Here is a 23,534-nt window from a genome sequence, read left to right as displayed (position 1 = left end):
AGCTGCAATACACTTGGAGCAATTTAAATTAAATCTCCAAGTGTATTAGGACACCCTTCTGCATATTATTTCCCCACCAAGGTTTGTTCAAACACTTGCGTGTTTTTTTTTTTTAAATTATTTTTCTATCATATTCTACCGCCATTTTATTTTGATGTATGATTTTTAGTTTTCTCTATTTTCTAATAATTTATTTTTTAAATATTTAAATTTACCGCGCAAGTAATAAGAATAATTAATAAGGGTGCATTCCGAAATGAGCTACATTACAGCTGCTCGCAGCACATGTTGGAATGCACCCTTAATTATTTATAAAATTTAAATTTTAAATTAAATACAAATAATATAGGATTTGACCGCAAATTTAGTTTTAAATATTTCTGAAGGGAGATAAAATTTTCAATAATTTCCTCGAAATTTGAGGACCTGTTAAACATAAATTACCAACTGTTGGTACTTTTATCGGTATTTAAAATTAGTTATAACTATTCCCGCGATAAAAATAGTCATAATTGACAGACACAAAATAGAAAAAGGGTCTTGATAATTTTAGGTCATTGGACTTTGGTATAAAAATATTGAAAGTTGTCATTACGAAAGTGAACTCCGAAAATATAATAAGATTTATTATAAAATTTTGTTTTATAATTTTTTAAAACAATTGTCATTAATTTATAATGACACCTTCTAATTGTTTAGTAAACCATGAAAGTAATAGTTTAAATTTAGAAACCGCTAAAAAATTAGAATATTATTATTTAAATAATTGTGTCGAGTGGATAAAAGCACGTGGATTAAAAACGGTATGTATTTTCAAATTTATCAGATTTATAATTTTTTTAAATTTTATTCAAGAAAAAATTTTGTTTTTTCTTCATTAAATTTGGTCGCTCAAATAATATGTACCATATATAAACACATATAAAGATTTTATGACTTTTTCTTTTCAAATGTCAGAAAGGCGCCATTCACTTCAGAGCAAAATTCACGTACGCCACATAAGATTTTATTATGAATTGATAACAAACTTTGAATTATTTTTTATAATATGTAGTATTGAAAATTAATTTTAAAAAAAATTCCGATCATTTTGGTTTTACAAAAAATTAATTTTTTTTTCGAAAAAATTTTTTTCTCGTTCTTTTAAAAATTATTATTATTACGTGGCAGAGAAAGAGCTCGCGAGTAAAATGAGTACCCACATCCATATATTTAGAGAAATAATTTATTTGACAATTAAAGGGGGTAATTAATTAACAATTGTAATTACCAATGATAACTTGATTGAAATATAAGGTTGTGGGTATTCATTTTACCGGAAATTTGATTATCTACACGACTGTCATGATGATTTTTTTTCTCAGGTCTGCTTGCAATTTCCTGATACACTTTTAAAGGACTCTGCGATTATAGCGCTAGAGCTAGAAAAATTATTAGGTCACAAAGTATATATTCTAGGTGATACGACATGTGGAAGTTGTTGTGTGGACGAAGTAGCAGCGGATCATATTAAAGCCGATGGAATTATTCATTTTGGACATGCATGTCTTAATCCTACAATTAAGTTACCAATTTTTCATGTACTGCCGAGGTGTAATATTGATATAGATATTTTTATTCAATCATTCTGTGATTATTTTGATTGTGATAGAAATATTTTATTTTTTTACGACGTCTCTTACGCACATGCGATTGGTAATTACGTAAATTAATTACTATTATGTTTTACATATATAGAAAGATAGAAAATTTGATGTTCTTTCAAATGAATACCAACAAGCTATTTTTCTATCACTTTCAAATAAACATATGTTGGTATTCATTTGAAAGGACTTTTAATTTTCTATTGAAGTACCGTCTTAAAATTTTTTTTTTTTGTTTTAATTTAAAAAAAAAAACTTTTTTTTACAGAATCGATTTGGAAAAAATTAAAAGAAAATAATTATAATAAAATAAAATTAACTTTATTAAATTGTAAATCAAATGTTGGCTTTACTGATAAGAAAAGTGATGATAGTGATCAGAAAAAAGTAATAATTGGACGTGAACTATTATTAAACGACGATAAATTTGAAGATTTTGTAGGATTTTATTTAGGAGATAATAATAAAACATTAGCTTCATTTGCGCTTAGTATACCTGTACAGAATTGGTATTACTGTACAGGAAAAATAGAAGAGGAAAGTATTAAGATGAACATAAATGAATTTGAAGTAACAAAAAATCCCTGGTTGAGACGACGTCGTTTTTTGGTTGAAAAATTAAAAGACGCAAAAGTTATTGGTATCGTTGTAGCAACACTAGGGATAAAGAATTATTTGGATGTATTAGATATGATTAAGAGTATATTAAAACGTAAAAATATTAAATCATATATATTTAGTGTTGGAAAACCAAATCCTGCGAAATTGGCAAATTTTGCGGAGGTAAGAATTTTTTTAAGAATAATTATACCCATATTTGAATAGCTGATGAAATTCTGAGTTTAATGAGTACCCACAAGAATATATTTCGAGAGCAAAATTGTACACCTCCGCTTCGCGTTCGAGGTGTGCAATTTCAAAACAAAGGTTTTTTGAACGAAATTTTTGTTTTGTCAAGTGACCATAATTGACGAGTAGTAGACCGGATTTCACGTAAAATGAGTACCCACAACAATATTTTTAGTTTTCAAATTTTTTAATTAATTTATCTGATAATTAATATACGAGTATTTCTAATATCAATCAAAGATACCGACGTTGGTACTCAAACTTTATGAAATTTTGTTGAGAATTTAACAGTACCATTAACTTTTTTTTTTCTTACAAACCCCGACGCCAAAATCACATGAAGTAATAAAAATGAAAGTTGATAAAAAAAATATTAATTTACAGGTTGATGCATTTGTCGTAATAGCTTGCCCAGAAAATGAAATATTTGACTCAAAGGACTATTATAAACCACTGTGTACTCCATTTGAAGTTGAACTAGCTTTCAATGATTCAAGAGAATTTTCTACAAACTACTGCCTTGATTTCCGACAATTATTACCCGGTGGGATAAATTACGTCGAATTTAAGTCAACAGATCAATCAGACATATCGTTAATTACCGGAAAATTGCGTAATTATTCATCTAAAAGTGCAGATCAGACTGATACTGAGAAAATGAAGACTCTGGCGTGTAAAAATGATGGTACGGTCGCAATCGGTAAAGCTGGCGCCGATTTTCTACTAAATCGTTCTTGGCAAGGACTAGAACAAAAACTAGGAGAAACAGAAGTAAAAACAGCGGAACAAGGTCGTCGTGGGTTGCCTATTAATTATGATACCGAACCATTAATTAATAAGATATAATTAATTTTATAATTTATAAATTATGTAATTAATAAAAATTTTTTATTTATAAAATTATTTACATTAATTCAGAACCTTTTGGATCACGTGGTAAAATCCCTTTTATTCTCAATTCAGCCTGCGCTTGTGCGATTTGCTGTAATTATTAAAATAATCAAGTAATTAATATTTTTTTTTTTTTAATTAAAACAAATTGCGTTGGTCGATAGAAAATTCAATGCCCTTCAAAACGAGTACCAACAAGCCTTGCTTATTTTTAATTTTACCAAGTCATATTTATATATTTCAACTCTTGCAAAGTTAAATATATGTAAATCTTTGGTTTATATTAAAATAAATATGTCTTGTTGGTACTCTTCTTAAAGGGCATTTGTTTTTCTATCGATTTCTAAACAGAAATTATTTTTTTTATCAAATTGTATGTCAACAGTTTCAAAAAAAAAAAAATTTTTTTCTTACTTGCTGAAGTTGTTTGGCGGCTTCCTCGCAATTGTTAAAAGTAAATGTACGGTATAGTACCACAGTAACAGCATATATACCAAAAATAATAACTAAAATAATCGGTAATATTAATAATAATTGCCGGTGTTCATTAACCCATGGTGATTTTATTGTGCCGGTTATTGCAGCTGTCCATGGACCTAAAAATAGTCCCAGACAAAACACCCATTCCATTAATTTGGTCATCTAAATAAATAAATTAGTAATGGTTAGTTTAAAAAAAAATATTTTTTGATTATTTATGATAAGATTAAAAAGTCTTACTATATGAATATATATTTTTTATCAATAATATAATAGTCTCCTTATTATTCAATGTTATGACAACACATTAACCTATAACTTACTTGTCATGTATGAATTATACGACATTTTTCAATATTTTACCGGTAGAATGCGCAAAATGTAATTTCTGACATTTACAGATTTAACTTCAAACTTTTTATATATAATTATTATTATTTTCAAATAGAATTCATTTTAATTTCCATGATGATTTAGTTAAATTAATTAATCAATCATTGATATTGTCAGTTTATGAATAATTTGCGAGTATTTAATTTTACTGACAAGTAATTCCAGATTTTTTTTTCAACAATTTTATTTAAAGAAAAAAAGAAATTAAAAAAAAATACACATTTAGAGAATTAAAAAAACTACGGGTGCAATTTTTTTAAAACATTCTTTTTTTATAATTTATCGTTAAAAAAAAAATTCAAAAATTATTAGACGTCGGGTAACTTCAGTCTCATGAAGTTGGCGGCGTCTCATAATTTTTACAGTTTAATCAAAATTTTAAATTATAAAAAAAAAAAATATTAAAAAAAATTGCACCTGTAGTTTTTTTAATTTTCTACATGTGCATTTTTTTTTTTTTTTTTCTAATTCATTTGTTGAAAAAAAAAAAATTCGAAAATTTTTTATTGTCTGCTAACTATATATAGGAATCATTCGGAAGATCCGATTAAATCTGATTGAAACTGATTAAAAATCAATCAGAAATTTCTGATTAAATCCGATTGGACCTTTTCAATCGGATTCAATCGAAGTTTTTAATCAGGGTACAGGGTCACATTTTTTTTTTTTAAATTTTTTTTATCCAATTATTTTAGGTTTATTTTATTTATTTATTTAATAAATTTATTAAACTGTCACTTGATTTATTTTATTTAAGATAACGACATTGTTTATTTACTGTTTACTGTAAATAAAATACTAACGTTTGTGTTTTTTTTTTTTTTCCGAGTATATATTTATATATTCTAAGGCCTCGGGTAATCCCATATCCGGCCAACTTTTTTGTCAAATTTAATTTTCACACCAAATCACATTCACTTAAATCTGATTGAATTCGAAACGTTTGTCTTTTTTTACCATTTGTATATGGCGCCATCTTTAGTTTCAACTTTGCATCAATTTAGCGCGCGTGTGCTAATGCGCAGTTTTGCGGCGTCGATATCAGTTGCGAGTTTCGAGTAACGAGAATTAGTGCTAGTAGGAATAAAATTTGAATTTTCCTTTAATTATTAACAATAACTAATGTTTTTGTGTTTTTAATTATGATAATTTAAGTGGTGTGTTAATTACTATAAATTTTTATTATTTAAAGTGATTGTTTTGAAGTAATGTGTTTCAAAGTGTAAACGATGGGTGACAAGTGACGGTGATGTGATGAAAATTAAACTGATTTTTTCCAAAACGACCGAGATATATAATTCATATATATGTTATAAATAAATATTTATGTTTAATGAACAAATTTTATGAAGAAAACTTAGTGGTTTAATAAAAGAAAATGGCGGAATTTGAATCAAGTGAGTGATTTTTCGATTTTTTTTTAATGATCCTGACGTTAGCAGACAATTAGTAATTTTTTTGATTCTTTTTAAACAATAAATTATAAAAAAAAAAAAATATTAAAAAAATTTGCACCTGTAGTTTTTGAAATTCTCTACATGTCCATATTTTTAGTTTGTATGTTTTTGTAATTATTTAGTAGGAACAAAAAATTCAAAAATTATTAATTGTCTGTTAACTTCAGGATCATATTTTTTTTATACAAATAATTCAAAAAAGTAGAAACAGATGACGGTGACAATTAATTTAGTCCTTCTTTTTACAACAATGGACCTTCAGGTTTGTCGAGCCAAAAAAAAATTTATTTTCTACTAAATATTAATGAGTGCAAATGTAGTAGACATGAGACAATCTATAAATTTTAAATAAATAAATTAAAATACTGAAATTTAATAAAATGCACACACTGATTTTTCATTGATCTGAATACGCATTTTTAAATTTTTATTCTACTTACATTTTCTTTATTTATTTCAAAATTTTTAAATTGTAACTTGTCAGTTACATTTACGCTCATTAATGTTAACTTCAAATTATTGAAAATTAAAAAATTTAGACAATAAATCAAGATCACTCATGAATTTTTTTTTTTAAATTTCATAAGGATAAATAAATATTTAAGGCAGGAAATTTTATTAGGAAGCTAATGAGCTTAAAGTTACAATTTATTGTCAGAGTTACAAAAAATTTAATTGTCAAAAAGTCATTACTTTTATGCCAAATAATAAACAAAATTTTGAATTTTGAGTATAAAAATTAGGAATTTATTTTTTATATTGTTGACATGCGAAATTATTACTTGGATCCTTGATTCTATAGATTTTCACACCACTTATTATTTGTTTTTATCGACAAACGTCGAACTTCGGGATCTATTTCATGCCTGGGAATCCCAAAATATTCTTGAACATTAACTGCAGTTTTAAGCTCTTTTATTTTCATAGCTAAATAGCGGCATACTGCACGAAATAAATCCGGTATTTGGAGATAATTTGCGGCTTTGACTAGTTCAAAAATCCATATTTTACCCTTTGCTTCCACTGTCTTTAAAATATGACAAAAAAAAACGATCCATTAAAATAAAAAATGATTTTGAAGTTATCAGACAATTAACAATTTTCCGATTTTTTTTCAACAATTTAATTTAAAAAAAAAAAAAATGCACATGTAGAGAATTTAAAAAACTATGGGTGCAATTTTTTTAAATATTTTTTTTTTTATAACTTATCGTTTAAAAAAAATCCAAAAATTATTAGACGTCGGCTAACTTCAGTCTCATAAATAAAAATCATTATTTTTTACTAAAAATCACAATAACTCTTGATTTAATGATTTTATCACAAAAATCAATCGGATATTTTTTGTAGGAAATTTAATTCTCTACAACTTTGTTTCTATACCTTTTTATCGTATCTTCAATAATTAAGTCACAATTTAAGTATCAAAATTCAAAAATTTCTAAACTTTTTTTCAAATTTTTATATCGAGTTTTTAAAATTTAAATACAGTCTTAATTTACAAAAATACGAAAAAAATGTATCTTCATAAGTTTATAGATAATTAAATTTCCTACAAAAAAAGTGTCTTCAGTTCTTTATGTGGTCTCCTTAATTTTACACATATCTTACCTGAAAGAATTCAAATTGATTTTGATTAAGATCAAAATACTCAAGTCCATTATTTTCTCTAATTGGTAATTCGTCTCCTAAAATTCTATACTTCTGATCCCACTCGAGAATTAAATCAAGCATTTGGGATGTAATGCCTGGTAAATAAACAGGAGTCTCTGAATCACTATCTATTCCTATTTCAAACATTTCTTTTATTGTAACCCATCGGTCTAAGGTCGATCTTTTAGCTCTGCGTATTTTATTATCCGATGATTGAACCATATAAACTGTATTTTCACTTTGACTTTCAGAAGCCATTATTATTTATGATTATTAATATTAATTTATTTTTTAATATTAACAAATTAATTTTTTAATTTCATACTATGAAATTATTTAAGTAATTTTTTTTTACACTTTTAATACTCATAAATACGTGACTTATCATATTACGTGATAAAACAATACACGACAATATTTTTTTTATCAGTAGACAATTTTTTTTTTGACTCAAAAAAGTATAATTTGTTTTGTTAAATTATTACTTAAAATAAATTATTAATTTTTATTTTTTATTTATTTATTTATATTTTTTTTGTATAAAGGGCACTCTCAGACAAACCCCCACCCCCACTTTTTGAAAATATTCAATGATCTTTTAAAAAAATTACAGTTGTTATTAATTAGGATTTAAACGAAATTTTTTGAATAAATTTTAGTCTACAAAATTTGAAAACTCTAATTATAAAATTCACATGAAGATTTTACTGACATCTATATAACAAATTTTGCTTAACTTCCAATTGATGTCAACTGTAAATAATTTTTTAAAAAATCTATATCTCGGCAAAATTGTAATTTCATTGCCCGTTTTTCCATTAATGCTTTAACTTTTATTAAATTAATTATAAAAATGTTGTTACGATCGTTACAATTGAAAGTTATCAAATATTTTTAAAAAGTGAGAGACACTGTCTGCGAATTGCTTTAAAAAAACTGAACTAAATTTGAACTCGCGAGCTTAAGTTTAAATATTAATTTTTTTAAATTCAGATATTTTGGTTTTTAAAGGGTAGAAGTACCATTTGTAGCCACTGCTTCATTTCTGAACATTTAATACTTTATTTTAATTAATGAAAAAGTTTCAAATAAAATTTCCATCTTAACTTGTGTCCTTGTATAAATTTAAAAAATTAATTACGTCATTGTATCTTGTACAAATTATTTTATTTTAATTTTTTGTGTCAAAAACTAGCCCTAAAGTAGCCAAAAAATTATAATTTGATCATTTAAGTGATAAAATGAAAGTAATTAAAATTTTTTAAAAATTTACTAAAATTTTTGAAAATTTGAAAAATTAATTTTTTTTTTTGCCAAAATCCAACGACGTGAGAACTCAAATAAACCTAGACTCAATTTCTTTTGCTGCCGTCACTAAATAAATTTAAAAATCATACTTTTATAAATGTTTTAAATTAACGAATCAAAAAAAAATTGTTAATTACTATCGGGAATTTAAACTGCCCGTAATTTCAAGATAAGAAAATTTATCAAAATTTTGTATCAGACCTTTTTTTTAGCTCGTTAAATTTTCTGCAAAAAAGATTCTTATCACCAAAGTGATAATTTGAAAATTTAAAAAGTTATTGTCATATGAAAGGAAAATAAAAAAATTTCAATTTTTATTCAGAATTAAAAAATTAATTACTTGTAATAATTTTATTGTAAGTACAGTTAATTATTTTTCATCGTACTATTTTTTTAAACAATTAATGATTCATCAAAATATTGAAATTCGTCATTTAATATTTCTTTTAAATTTGTGTGTAAATCATCTTCGACATGGAATAATTTACGAATATTTTGGATACTTTCTTGATTTAAATGATTAGCGACTGAAGTTGTGGTTGCGCTTAATAATTCTGGAATATCTAGATAATTTGCTGCATTGACTAGTTCGAATAATAAATTTATCTCTACGTCCTGTAAAAAATTTCAGTGATAAATTTTTCGTTGCAACAAATTTTTTAATAAAAAAAAAATATTCACTTTAAAAAAAACAGTTTCCCACTCGGATGATTCGTTGGTTGATTTTCTATTAATATTAATGTTTTCGTGCTTCAATTCCGCCCATTCAACGAGTAGACGTAATACTTGTGAATGAATTTTCGGAACGGGTACAATATTATCTGAAGTATCGCCCATAATTTCGACGACTTCTTTCCAAACGCTTGATAGTGTAATAACGTTCTTATGAACTTTAAAGGCTATTTTATCTGATGATTCTAGGTAATAAATATCTCCTGACTGTAATAAATAATTTAAACGGTCATCAGTTATTATTTTGAATTTTTAAATAATAAAAAAAATAGAAACGTGTTTGGTTGTTATAATTTGATATGATGGCGATTGGGATTTTGAAAAATTTTTATAAATTTTTTTATGGTCACGTGGGTACTCAAACTAGAGCATTTGAGTTCGTTAACTTGGAGATGGTGATAATTTTGTAAAAAAAAAAAAAATTTTAGATTTTTTTTATTGTCATTAGGTATTTAAACTAAATGTTCTATTGATTTACTTAAAGATAAATCGAATATTATAATTAGTGTATATTAGGTAAACTTGATATTTATAAATGTTGGTGATGAAATATTGTAGATAAATACAAAGAATACCTGTGATAAAGATTCATCAGAATTGACAGATTCAGTTAATTGATATACGGTGTTTTCAGGTTCTAAATATTTAGCTTGAGTTTTAACGAAATTGATGCATTTATCTATTAGAGAGGATTCCTTGTAAGGTAAACTTATTATGTCGCCTTCTCTATACTCATCGATGTTGACGTCTTGTAATAAATTTTTAAGTGTTGCTGAATATCTTATAAGGTCAGAATTTAATTTATGAATTTTTCCGTCGTTGGTACGTAAAGTTAATATCGGCATCTATAAGCAGAATTTATAAATCGAATAAAAGAGACCAAAACTCCTGACGCTATACTTTTAATCAAAATAATCGTATCAAGTTCAAAATAACATTGTTTCAAATTTTGAATCTCTACTTTAATTTTTTGGATAATTAAATCCCAAATGATATCTTGCCAAGATACAGACAAAAAAAGAAAAATTCATTAAAATTATTTCATTTTAACTGTTAATTTTAAGCTGTAGCATAAAGAAACAGAGTATTAAAATTAATTATACTCATCGGTAAGCCCGTAGTTTGAGTTTTAAAACGAGCAGCTCACCAGCTTCGTACGATTATTTATTATTGTCGTGATAATTTTTAGGGAAATTCGTGCTTTCAGATTCGCCGTAAAATAAAACCCCAATTAATAATTCTAGGTAAATAAAAAAAGACATTAAGTAAACCTCCAAAAATAAGCTTCCGGTATATTTTATCTTTATGCAACTAAAAAATTTAACTTCAAAAAATTTCCGACTTCCAAGAGATGTCAATATTTAATTTAGCGATCCCGCGAGTTTGTTTTGTAAAAATAAATTTTAACGAATTTTTATGTTTTTTTGTTGTGGTGACCCACTGAGAAAGTGAACATCTAAAGCTTTTATCCTGTAATTTTTTAAAATTATTTTACGAGAATATTTCACCGAAATACCAAAGGCTCAATTATAAAAATTAAAGCCCGAAAATATAAATCAACTCAACTTTATAATTTTTATCAACTGTTTTATTTATTGTAATTAATAAACGACACTTGTAACTTTTTCAAAACATTATCCACTTTTTATCAACACTTGATGCATTTAAACTAAATTAAATAATTTATTTAAACAGTAATTACATTAAATATTAATCACGACATACTAATTATAAAATTGTCACAGAGTCATTATTAGAACAATGTCGGTGATAACAAAAAAATGTTTTATCTCATATCAATTTATTAAAATGACTAAAATATACTTATACGAGAATAAAAATGAAATAAAATTATTAATTTACATACAAGGACATATATTTACTGCCGTAGTACAGAAAAGTATTAACTTACCCAAGTTTAAATTTGAAAAAAATAAAAAAAAAAAAAACAATTTTTGCAGATGAAAGCGATTTATTTATTTCTTATATTTATCTACAAAATGTACAAATAATGATGTGACAATGACCAAGTTAATTTATTATAATTATAATTATTATATTTTATTTTACTTTTTTTGTTATCATTTATTTTCTCACTTATATAATTAATTGATTTAAATTATCAATCCTTTTCTTATTTTCATTTTAATAACTAATTATTATTTGCTCATCAATAATGTAATTATAATCATTATTTATTTTTTTTTGTTTTTGGATAATGCGTAAAATTAATAAACATCTGACTATTTTTTTTTTCGAAAAAAGCTTATAAGTTAATTAAATTAATTTTTTTTTATTTTTTTTGTGGATGAATTTTTGTTTTTGTTTTACAAAAAGTGATTTATTCTTTTAAATGTTTTGTTTATTGTTTTTAATTGCAAAGCGATTGTTAGCAAGCTAAACATTAAAGGTATACACATATATTAGGGTGGTCGTTAAAAACTAAATTTTTTTAGACGCCCCATAAAAAGCTTCTTTTTAGTGTAAAAATACCTGGAGAATTTGGTTTTTTCATTTAAAGTAAAGAGAACACGTGCCTCAAGACAATCAAAGCATTTTTCGTTACAATCGCAATTTTTTTTTAAATATTTCATTAAATTTGCAGATTAAAGAAAAAATTCATAGGAATAATTTTGTAGGAAATTAAATTCTTCACAAAAAAGGTCATGTTCATTTTTTTTATAAAATGTGTATTTACGAAGATATTTTAAAAAAAACTTTTTAGATCTTATTAATTGAGCACTTAAAGTTACGAATGTTAAAAATAAAATTTTTTTTTTAAATATAAACAATTTCGTAACTTGTAACATATCAATAATTAATGCTTGTTAAAGTTTATATATAACTTAGAAAAAATTATTTCCAACATTTGTAATTCTCAAAACGCTCAATTCACAAGATCTAAAAAAAGTTTTTTAAAAATATCTTCATAAATACATATTTTATAAAAAAACAAATATGACCTTTTTTGTCAAGAACTTAATTTCCTACAAAATTGTTCTTATGATTTTTTCCTTTAATCTGCATATTTCATGAAATTTTTAAAAAAATCCGCAATTGTATCGAAAAATGAACTTAAATCATCCTGAGGCGCGAGTTCTTTTTACTTAAAAAGAAAAAACCAAATTCCCCAGGTATTTTTTCACTAAAAAGAAGCTTTTTATGGGGCTTCTGAGAAAATTTAATTTTTAACGACCGCCCTAATATACATATATATACATATATATTTATACAGAGAAAAAAGAGCTCTGATATTATTCTTTTATATTTTTATAATCAATATTGAATTACTTAACTATTATATATTTTTAATTTAAATTCATAATTTAATTATTAATTCATTTATTTTTGAACAAACAGGGTTATTTAAAGTTTATGTATATATTATATTTATTTTTTTTTTATAATATATTAATCATATTTATCCCAACAAGAGTAAGTATTTGTTATTAAATTCAATTATTTATTATATTTTTTTTTATTTATTCAGTATTCGATATATATTTTTTTTCCTGTTGAATTTTAAAAATTCTTTGGTTTTGTTTATTTATATATCATTAATTATATTTATTTATTTATTATATATTTCGCTATTTTTGTTCAACTATGATAATTTTAATTTATTTAGATTTTTATATTTAATCAAAAACCAAAAATGTTTCCTTTATTGCCTCATACTTTCTTTCATCAGTAAACCATAATATAATTAATAATTATATTAATTATATTGAAAATTTCTAATGAAATATTATTTGGGATCATAAATTATATATTGGATTTTTAGAGCGATTTAATTTGAGTGAAGGAATTGTATGTTAATAATTAATTAATATCAAAATATATACGATAAATAATTATTAATTATTAAAATAATGGTAATGAAATTTATATTAAGTGATGATTGATGATGACTATGACAAAAGTAAATTTATTGAATTTAATTATTAATCGTATGACAATAAATTAATTAGCGTTAATTGATTGATTAATTATTAATTGACATTTATTTTCAATATGCGGTTATGAGAATATTTAGAGAAAGATATTTTTATTTTACACTTAAATTTATTATTCGTAAAAAAAAAAAAAAAAAAAAAAAATTATGCAGTTTTTGAAAAAAATAAAAATTTTTTAAATTTTTTAGTTATTGGTAATATTGGCATGTCGATATTCAAAATTAAAGAAATCTAGTGAACTATTCAAATCTCGAACTTAAAAAATAAAAATAATAATTTTTCAAATTTTTAAAAAAATTTCAAATATTATTTTACCAAATAATATCCGAGTTATCAAATTTCCCAAATTTTAATATCTTGTTTAAAACTACAGTTTACAAAATCAAAAATAATTTTTTTTAATTTTTCAAAAACTCAAAAATATTCAAAAATTTTATTTTTTAATCAAAATTTCACTATGTGGGTACTCAAACGAACGGAAATTTAATTTCCTTTTTCAATGTACTATTCCCAAATCTCAAAGTCGAAATTATCATTTTCCAAAATTCCTCACTCTAAACTCGAAATAAAAAAAAATACCATAGCAACCTGTTTAAATAATAGATAATAATTAATCTCTCAACATCACGAAAATTACAAAAAAAAAATCAAATTAATTTTTCAAAAATTATTATTTTTATTTAAATTAATTTTCTTCAATTTGTTAAATATATTCTTCCACTACCATGGCAGTACAAATATTGATATACCCTTAAACTTTTACATCATCAAATACTTGTTCATATACCAATAAATCAATAATTAATAATCATTAATCAATAATTAATCATTAATTATTTTTATCTGTTTTAAAATTATTTACTTTTACATAACTATTTATTTAATTATAAATAAATTTCATCTTAAATAATTAATTCACTTATATTTAATAATTATGACACACTTTTATTTCATTAATCAATTAACCATTAATTATTTATTAATTAATAACGTATTTATTAATATCCTACGAGTATTTTTACTCAAATTAATTAAAAAAAAAAAAGAAATTCTATTCACGCATTACTTAATTATAAATTATTTGGTATAATTATTTTAATTCTAATTAATTAAATTTGAAAAATTAATTAATTAATCATACAAATTTTTTTTAATTATTTATAAATAAATAATTATAGGCTATATCAATTATTTACAGCCTTTATATTACTATTTAATTAGTAATAAATATTAACCATTAATCATTAATTATTAATCATTAATAATTAATTATCAAAAAAATGGAATTTTAAATTATGATCTTTTTTTGTTTTAAATATTTTAATATTTAATTTTTTTTAAGGTCAGTAGACCATAAGAAATTTTTTTTTAATTAATTAATTAATTAATTGGTTGATTAATTAATTGGTGAGTTAGTTAGTTTTCTTTTTTTTTTTTTTGTTAATTCATTGAAAAGTGGATTTATAAAAACCATTTGGCAATAATAATTGTTAAAATATGAGGAGTGATTGTTAATAGAGAGGCGCCGCTTACAGTGACATCTTCGGGCATTAATAGAACGTCATCGATAACGTGAATTATTCCATTGGTGCAAGCGACATCTGGACGGAATACTCGTATCCATTTACCCATCCATTCTATTTGATAGCCTATAAAATGTATTAATCATTAATCACTCAGATTTTTTATTTATTAACATGATTAATGATAAATGCACACCGGAAGTGGGGGATGCGTAACAATAAAAAAATTACTGGGGACTTTAAATTATACTTTGCGTTGAATTTAAAGAATTTTTCATAGACTGGAAACTGGTTAATGGAGATAATGCACTCATGTAAAATATTCAAAATGGCGGGTGCTGATAGAAAAGTCGTGTGCACTCGGCAAAAAAAATTTTACTTTTTGTAAAATTGTAGAGAATTAAATGCCCTTTTAAACGAATACTATCAAGGCATACTTATTTTAATTAATGTTAATGACGAATATATATTTTGTATGTAGAAATTTAAGCATATGTATATCTTTGTAATTTATGAAAATAAGTATGGCTTGTTGGTACTCGTTTGAAATAGCATTTAATTCTTTATTCAAAACAAGGTATTGTTTTTAATTAACTCGTTTTTAGCTTTAAATTCTAATTAATTAATTAATTTAAATAATTGAAGAATAAAATTTTTTTATTACAGTAGATTATTTAAATTGATATTTTATCTGTAATATAAAGAGTTTGAGGTGTGCATTTATTATTTATCTTTAAGCGGTCAAATCAAGCTTGCATAAATAAAATTTAAAGTGAAAGTCATAAATTGAATAATTACAATTATTAATAAATTACAAACAATAAAATAATTATTGTTCTCACACTTTGGAAGCATTTTACTTTAATCAGCTTGTAACCTCTTTGCTTCGCGTTCGAGGTGTGCAAAATTACTTAAAACTTACAATTTTCATAAAAAAAAGTCATATTTTATTTTACATGTACTTAAAATTTATTTAGGATCTAAACTATTAGACTTACGTTAAAATTGCTCAGGACCATTTTTGTTGAGGATTAAATTCTCAATAAATCTTACTTTAATAACTTTTACTGTATCTCTAATAGTTTTGCCAGAATTTAAATTTACAATCCCCTAAAAATGAATTCATATTTTTTATAATAAAATCAGTATTCTTAAAAAATTTCTAGCATTTAAATTTTTGGATTTACAGTAAAACTTATCAGGAGCTTTTTTATAGAGAATTAAATTTCCTATATTTTTTATAATAACCATTTTTACTGAATTGTCAATAGTTTTGTTAGGAATTTGAAGTTAAAGATAATAAGACTGAACCTGATTTTGAATTTCGATTTAAATATTTAACTTGTCAGTAAAATGCTTTCATAATAAAAATTTTTTTTCAAGAAGCATCGAAGCTCATGTTCGCAATGAATGATACAAAAATAAATTTATAATCCGATAAAATTTTCTTTTAATAAAAAAAAAAAAAAAAATAATAATTGCTATGAAATAATCCTCTGGTCTATTTAATGTCATCTTATTTAGAATTTATTACTTTGATACATAAAAAAAAATATATATATAAGAAAAGTTTACGCAAGTAGTATAAAAGTAGTTTTGAGTATTATAAAAAAAAAAAAAAATAAACTTTTGAATTCCCAGGAGTTGACAAAGAGAGTAAAGGAAATAAAAAATAAAAAAATAAAACCCACCGACGACTGAGAAAAAGTTTAAATTAATGCAGATGTATAGAGGTCGCTATTTTATTACTTTTTCAATAAATCGGTCGTTACATATCCAATAACTATATAAGCAAACTACGTGGGATAAAATTGCCGGATAAAATAATTTATTTTTTAAAATTCAAATTTTTTTTATTGATTGTACTTTTGAGAGAAATAATCGTACAGCTTTTGAAAAATTTTATTTCTATTCCAAAGATTTTTTTTAATGACTTCCCGTGACCGGAAATAAAAGAAACAATTTTTTCTTTAAACATTTTTATAAAATGTAAAATTTTTCAATTTTTTTTTTTTTTATAGATTTTCCTTTGAATTTAATTTGTAATAAATTAAAAAAAAAAAAAAAAAAAAAAAAAAATTTGAGTTTATAACAAGACGATAGAGAGCTTGAAAATAAAACATTTTTTTTATATTAATCTGATGATTTTTCACTGAGTTACAAAATTTGAAATTTAATTTTTGAAGCTCGAGTTTCAAAATTTACGCGCGCAAAATAAAAAATTGATTTTCATTTTTTCTTTAACAATTAAAAATATAAAACAATAAATCTAATTGTTTTTAATTTACAGATTAATATATATATTCAAGTATTATTAATATTATTGCGTAATATAAATGCCGATATGTTATAAATTTATTATATGAGTAAAGATATAAATTTATGAGACGATAAATACCCATTTTATGGCTCATGTCCTTTTAGGATAACGATCGAATGTGTTAAAAGCACATCATATATATCTATATTTATATGAGTTTTTTATTATTATATTTACTACCCAATAAATTATAAAGAATTAAAATTTATAAATTTAATCAAAATAAATTAATTGATAAATGAAATCATATAAATTAAATAAAATTTGATTTGGTATTTTGTGCATTTTTATATAATCAAAATATATGATGATTCTATCTACTCAATTTATTAAGGTATTATGGTAGCAAGAAAATGTATTTTATCTATACATATAGATGTTTTTTTTTGAGCCATTAAACAAATTTTGTCGATCATTTTGATTGTCCACTTGGCTATTTTGATACCATATTTTAATTATAAATATGTGATTTTTAAATAATATTAATTTGATTTCTTATAAATAAATAGTGAATTTAAATGACGGTAATTAAATTTATTTATAATTTTTAAATGATTAAAAAATTTTGATTTTTTTTTCTGAGCTGATAAAAATGTTTTGTCGGACATTTTGAATTTTTACTCGAGTACTTTAATATTGCGCTTTGATAATAAATATGTAGTTTTTAAATATTATTTTAGTTTTTGTTAATAAAAAGTCAATTCAAATTAGTAATCAATAATTGACTTTATTTATTTTTAAATCATTTAATTATTTTTTTGTGACAATAAAATAATTTTGTCGGTCATTTTGACTGTCCACTTGATTATGATACCGTATTTTAAAAAATAAATAATCGATTTTGAAATAATATTAATCTCTGTTTCCTATAAATAAATCGTAAATTTCAATGATTATTAATTAATCAAATTTATTTATTTTTTTTCAAATGATTAAAAAATTTAATTTTTTTTTGTCACTAAAAAAATTTTGTCAGCCATTTTGAATGCTCATTTAAATTTCGCTACCATATAACCTTAGAATAAAAAAGCATGACGCAATTTGAATGCATTTAAGCAAAAATTTAACCAAAAAAATTAAAACAATTTATAAAATTGAAAATTTTTTATCCCCTGGTAAATAACACTCACCATAGTTATTATTACTAGGCAGATGAATTGCATTTTCGTCATACTTCTGATCGTCTATATATCAATTTAATAGTAATTATAATTTTAAATATTATTATAAATAAATACTACGCGTTTGAAAAATTAAAATATAAAAATTTTTTAATTTAAAATTTTTTTTTTCCTTAAAATACTAAACTCAAACTTTAGAATATATATATGATATAATAGTCGTTGGTTTTTATGATAGAAAAGTAAGAAAAATCTCAAGCTGATAGTACTTGAGTGTAAAAAAAAATCTAAATGTTATAGATAAAAATAAAGTGTCTCAAAAAAAAAAAAAAAAAAAAAAAAAAAAAAAAAAATCAAAGATAAAGATAAAAGTAATAGTGACAGGAAAAATATCAAATGACATAAATGTTAAGAATAGAGTTGTAAAAAAAATACTCACTTCCATCGTATTCCCTGACACGTAATTTCAATTGATCTCTAATTGGTGACAACATTACCGATTCATTGCCTGTTAACTTTTTCAAATCAGCCATTGTGTATGCTTGACTCGCTTCAACTAAATGCCGCTCTAATATTTGTTTTGTCTGTTGAATAAATAAATTTATTTATTTAAAATTTTGGACAATATGTAAAATGATGATTGTTTGAGAAAATTGAAAGGAAAATGTATGAGTACTTACGTGATAATTGAATTCCTTCATGAATATTTTTTTGTAAGCTGATGGATATATGTTTTTGGCCTTCTCCCATGCTGAATCACGAGGCACGAAGTAGGTGTAACGTTTCCTGGGCTCGCTAAGACGGTCGTTGAAGCCACGTTGTTGACCCAGCGTGTATGTTGCACTGAAAAATTTTTTTTTAATAATAGATTTGGTAATTATTAGATTTTATTACATGGAGTTTGATTCTAGGGAAGAATTATTAGAGCAGTTGTAGTTGTGACATTATTCCCTGTATTTTGAGTACCCACTTGACTATGTTTGAATTTACAAAAAAATTCAAAAATTTTTTTGTAAAATTTTTTTTTTTTCGAAATTAATATTTTTGGATAACGTAGAATACTTTTGCGAGTTATATGAGTACCCACATCAATATATTTGAATCAAGTGAACATAAAATGCAAAGTAATTAATTAATAAAATAGAAAAATTATATTCCAATTACTTTATTTCATTACGTGAAATTTTCTGAGTAACAAGTCTCGTTATTTTTTGTTTAAAAAAATGTTTTCGGCTGAAAAAAAAAATCAAAATTTTATTTAAGTTAACTAGATTTTTTTTTGTGATAAAAAGTTCAATCGAACGTTTAATGGTAAAAATAAAATTCAAACATGATTCGATTGAAAGAGACGTTAAAAAAAAAATTTTGAAAAAAAGTATAAACTCAAGGGTACGGACTATTAAGCCGTTGGTAATTGCACGTACTCTTATTACTCTGACTGGTAAAATAAAAAAAAAGGACAGGAAACCTACTGGTTTTAAACTTTCCCGTTTAAAGAGACGAGGGAATGTGAGAAGCCTCGACAAAAGTGTATAGAAGTAGACGACGTGCTAGAGAAAATAGCCAATTTGCATTCAAGCTTTATTCTCGACTCAAACCAATTTGCTTCTATACAATACATTATTTATATTTATTTTTAAACAGCTTTTCTCGGCTCATTTAATATTTTTATTTTACATATAAAAAAAAGTAACATTTGGCTCTGTAATTTACTCATTCCAATTTTTATATAATTAATTATTGATACATTTTCCTGATACAATTTTGCGTTAAATAAGTACCCACATCAATAGAATTACCAAATTTTTTTCCACGACCCATTTTACCCAGTAATTAATTCAGTAGTCAGATCATAGGCATGTGGGTACTCAAACAAACGGAAATCAGATAATTTAAACGATGGCGATATTGCCAATCACCTGTTATCAAATGTACGAGTTATCTAAGAAATATTTATCACAATTAATATTAATATTATGAAAGATTAATTTTACTTAAAGAGAAAGGAAATTATATTTTATTACATAAATTTTTCATTATTTCTTGTATAAAATAGCTGGAAGGCATTTTTTGAATTCAATAGAAAGACAATATTAAATACCTTTCACCCTCTTTTAACACTTCCATTCGTTCACGGCCTTATCTTTTTTACTTTTTCCCATCTTCTTTTATTACATGTTATTTTTTTTTATTATTTTATCTTTTACTATCTACCATCATCATCACTCCACATTCTATCCTTTGAGTGTCTATGTACTTAAACAGTCAAAGTGAACAATTTCCCGTTGATTCGTTGACTTTAATAGAAAATAAAAATTTTAAGTATTTTTTTCATTTTTACTTAAATTATTATTTATTTTTTTTTTTTTTTGCACAACTTAATTGCGAAGCAATGAGATGTATTCTGCTAACGCTTACTCCTTCCCAGCTGATTAACTCACGTAAAAATTATATTTACACTTAATAAAATGGAAAAAAAATTCGTAACATTTGAAAGATAATTTATTAACGAATAAAACGAACTCAATTTTAACTTTTTTTAAAACTAATGATTAAAAAGAAAAAATGTTAAAAAATTTTTTTGATATCTGTCAATATGTACGGATGTTGGTAAACACAAGAACTTAAAAAATATACAACCCACTGATATATTTTATTTTTTATTCCATTTAAATTCTTAATTAGAAGAACCTTTTTGAAAATCCTTTTGGTTAAATTATAATTAATAAAAACTTAAAACTGGTAACTCATCAAAAAAATTAGCTGCCATTTTTTAAATTATTATTATTTATAATTTAACCATCATTAGGCCTCGGGCAATCCCATGACCGGCCAATATAGTCAAATTCAAATTCAATTTTTAATTTTTAAACAAAATCAAATTCACTTTAAATCATGTGAAATTCAAAAGTCGGGGACGGGATAAATCTCAAGTTCGAAAGACATCAAACCTATTGTTAAAAATTAATCCGATTTCCACTAGGATTCGAACCTACACCTATAACCAGGGATCAAGTTCAAGAGGCTTTTTTTTTATTGCTAAAATATATAGAAAAAAAGTACATTTGGCCTCAAGTTATTCCATATCCGGCCACTTAGTCAAATTCAATTTTTCAAATAAATTCAAATTTATTTTTAAACCAGTCAAATTCGAAAGTCAACAAAATTTTAATGTTTACTTGTACTATTCACAACTAATTTGGGTGCTTGTTTTTCAGGAAAATTGTGGGAATTTTTAAATAAAAAATAACTACCTATTTAGATTGCTAGTTTTTCAGGAAAATTATGAAAATTATATCGAAACATATTTTGTCCGTAGGATATTTTGTCGGGGATTTTTTGTCGCGGAATGAAAACGCGCGTTACCGAATCCCAGGGCCGAAAGACCTCACATTTATTGTGTGAAAAATTCTTTTGGCAATCGCTGGGATTTGAACCCACACCTGGCCAGTCATCAAATTCAATAGCCCTAAGTTTTATGCCTTAGAGCGTTCAGCTATGATCGCTAGTTTTTTTTTTTTTTTTTTTTCATCTAAGAGCCTCATCTATTGATCACTTTTTGAGTGAACAAGTGAATTGTACATATTTGAATTTTCCAACTTTTTTTTTTTGGAAATAAAAATTATTAAATTGTGATAATTGCATCTTGCACATCAACAATACCTTGAAAAAAATTAATTATAGTTCATAAAAATCAGATCACTAGTTTTCGAGTTATCGCTAAAATTATTAAAATTTATTAAACTAAAGTCGTCGGTTCGAATCCATACGAAGCATTTTTTTTTTTTTTAAATTAAAATTATTTTTCATTTCACCCAAGGTTGTCATATATTCGAATAAAAAAAAAAGATCTTATAGTGAAGAAGATTAAAGAATTATAAATAAAAACCGAATCGGATTATTTATTAATATAAAATCCAATTATTGAATCCGAGTAAACTTAAGAGTCTTCTCAGTACTTGCGATGTAATCAGTACTCAACAGATATTGATTCATTATTTATTTATTTAGTTTTTGTGTTAATTTAAATTAAATTAAATAAGTGGTTGAATAAGTTTGTGAGAACTTACTTGAGCATTGGATCGGTGCGTAATTTATCTAGTACAGTTGTATAAGGAATCCCAAGTACGCGATCGATAATATGGATAATTCCATTGGTGGCTGCAATGTTTGCTGTAATTACTGTTGCGTTAACACCGCCGCCTTCGACTGTAACCATTTGGCTGCCATTTGAACCTTCGGCTACATTAAAGTACAAACTTTTCCATGATGCCGCTGTTGGTACCTTTAATTTAATTACAATTCATTTATTTTATTTATTTATTAAATACTAGAATCATACTCATTTATTTTATTTACATGCAGTATTTGATTAATAAATCATGCGTTTAATTTAATGGAATAAAAATTAGAAATTCATTTTTTTGGCTGCAACATTTTTTTAATACAATTATGTTAGGGTCTGATTGCTGATGTGATTCCGCGTAGAATGAGTACCCGCAATGATGGTTTTGGGTGTGAAAAATTTTTTTTGAAAATTGAATGCATTTTTTGGAAAATTTGTATGAGCATGTGGGTACTCATACTAACGGAAATTAGTTAGTTTAAAAGGAGCGTGTGTTAAAAATTCAATATTTTTTATTTACAAAATTTGGTACTTAAAATTTAATGAAAAAAAATTAGAATTTAATTTTTTTTTAGCGAATGATTAAAAAAAAAAAAGTACTGAATGGTATTCCTGATAGAATTTCAAGTTAAATGAGTACCCACATCAATATAATTACGAAAGTTTTAATTTTCAATAATTTTTTATTTTTTTTAAAGATAGTGATGTGGGTACTCATTTAGCGCAGAATGAGAGCAGGAATTCAAATTTTTCGTTTAAAAATTTTAAACGAAAGATGAATTATTTGTTTTTATTTTTTTAGTTTAAAAAATAAATAAAAATTACGTGTAGAGTTTTTCATGGCGAGATAAATAAATATATATATAGAAAATGTTCAAATATATATTTATATTTCAAAGATTTTTCTGGTAATATAGTCGAGAACGATGCGCGACAGTCTCAGTACGACCACGAATAGAAATGTCACGATAAAATGTTGAGATAAATAAATGTATCTGAAAATTTTTATGTGAATTGATACTAGCGAATTTCTTTAACGTAAAAAAAAAGAAAATTAATGAAATTTCACAAGCTATAACTTG

The 23,534-nt window shown here is 24.1% G+C and overlaps 5 protein-coding genes across 6 annotated transcripts in view; 1 reads left to right on the top strand and 4 right to left on the bottom strand.

The window, feature by feature from the left end:
• The first annotated feature begins 547 nt into the window (after positions 1-547).
• LOC103580593 (2-(3-amino-3-carboxypropyl)histidine synthase subunit 2) lies at positions 548-3,386 on the top strand. The gene is made up of 4 exons (XM_008562406.3): positions 548-803; positions 1,365-1,695; positions 1,912-2,426; positions 2,877-3,386. The coding sequence occupies exons 1-4, from the start codon at positions 678-680 to the stop codon at positions 3,336-3,338; spliced, it is 1,434 nt and encodes a 477-aa protein (XP_008560628.1). The 5' UTR covers positions 548-677; the 3' UTR covers positions 3,339-3,386.
• On the bottom strand, positions 3,339-4,212 carry LOC103580594 (Dolichol-phosphate mannosyltransferase subunit 3 (DPM3) domain-containing protein). The gene is made up of 3 exons (XM_008562407.2): positions 4,104-4,212; positions 3,798-4,025; positions 3,339-3,474 (listed from the first exon to the last, which is right to left on the bottom strand). The coding sequence occupies exons 2-3, from the start codon at positions 4,023-4,025 to the stop codon at positions 3,397-3,399; spliced, it is 306 nt and encodes a 101-aa protein (XP_008560629.1). The 5' UTR covers positions 4,104-4,212; the 3' UTR covers positions 3,339-3,396.
• A 2,111-nt stretch (positions 4,213-6,323) lies between these two features.
• On the bottom strand, positions 6,324-7,704 carry LOC103580592 (SCF ubiquitin ligase complex protein SKP1a). The gene is made up of 2 exons (XM_008562405.3): positions 7,325-7,704; positions 6,324-6,740 (listed from the first exon to the last, which is right to left on the bottom strand). Exons 1-2 carry the CDS (start codon positions 7,622-7,624, stop codon positions 6,510-6,512), a joined length of 531 nt encoding a protein of 176 aa, XP_008560627.1. The 5' UTR covers positions 7,625-7,704; the 3' UTR covers positions 6,324-6,509.
• Positions 7,705-9,006: 1,302 nt separating this feature from the next.
• LOC103580591 (uncharacterized) lies at positions 9,007-11,143 on the bottom strand. Its single transcript, XM_053738653.1, has 4 exons — positions 10,973-11,143; positions 9,982-10,251; positions 9,356-9,613; positions 9,007-9,289 (listed from the first exon to the last, which is right to left on the bottom strand). The coding sequence occupies exons 2-4, from the start codon at positions 10,249-10,251 to the stop codon at positions 9,068-9,070; spliced, it is 750 nt and encodes a 249-aa protein (XP_053594628.1). The 5' UTR covers positions 10,973-11,143; the 3' UTR covers positions 9,007-9,067.
• A 3,492-nt stretch (positions 11,144-14,635) lies between these two features.
• Positions 14,636-23,534, bottom strand: part of LOC103580589 (fasciclin-1) — a 168,320-nt gene continuing 159,421 nt past the window's right edge. For both annotated transcript variants that reach the window (XM_008562400.2, XM_053738652.1), the window contains 4 exons: positions 22,397-22,611; positions 19,007-19,169; positions 18,766-18,910; positions 14,636-15,011 (listed from right to left, as the gene is read on the bottom strand). In XM_008562400.2, coding sequence (XP_008560622.1) covers positions 14,824-15,011; positions 18,766-18,910; positions 19,007-19,169; positions 22,397-22,611 — 711 coding nt within the window. In that variant the 3' untranslated portion in view covers positions 14,636-14,823. The remainder of the gene's footprint in view (positions 15,012-18,765; positions 18,911-19,006; positions 19,170-22,396; positions 22,612-23,534) is intronic.

The sequence above is a fragment of the Microplitis demolitor genome, chromosome 4, assembly GCF_026212275.2.
Source record: "Microplitis demolitor isolate Queensland-Clemson2020A chromosome 4, iyMicDemo2.1a, whole genome shotgun sequence".
Taxonomy (NCBI): domain Eukaryota; kingdom Metazoa; phylum Arthropoda; class Insecta; order Hymenoptera; family Braconidae; genus Microplitis; species Microplitis demolitor.
The sequence above is the reverse complement of the archived record's forward strand: the minus strand, read 5'-3'. Positions and strand labels throughout refer to the sequence as shown.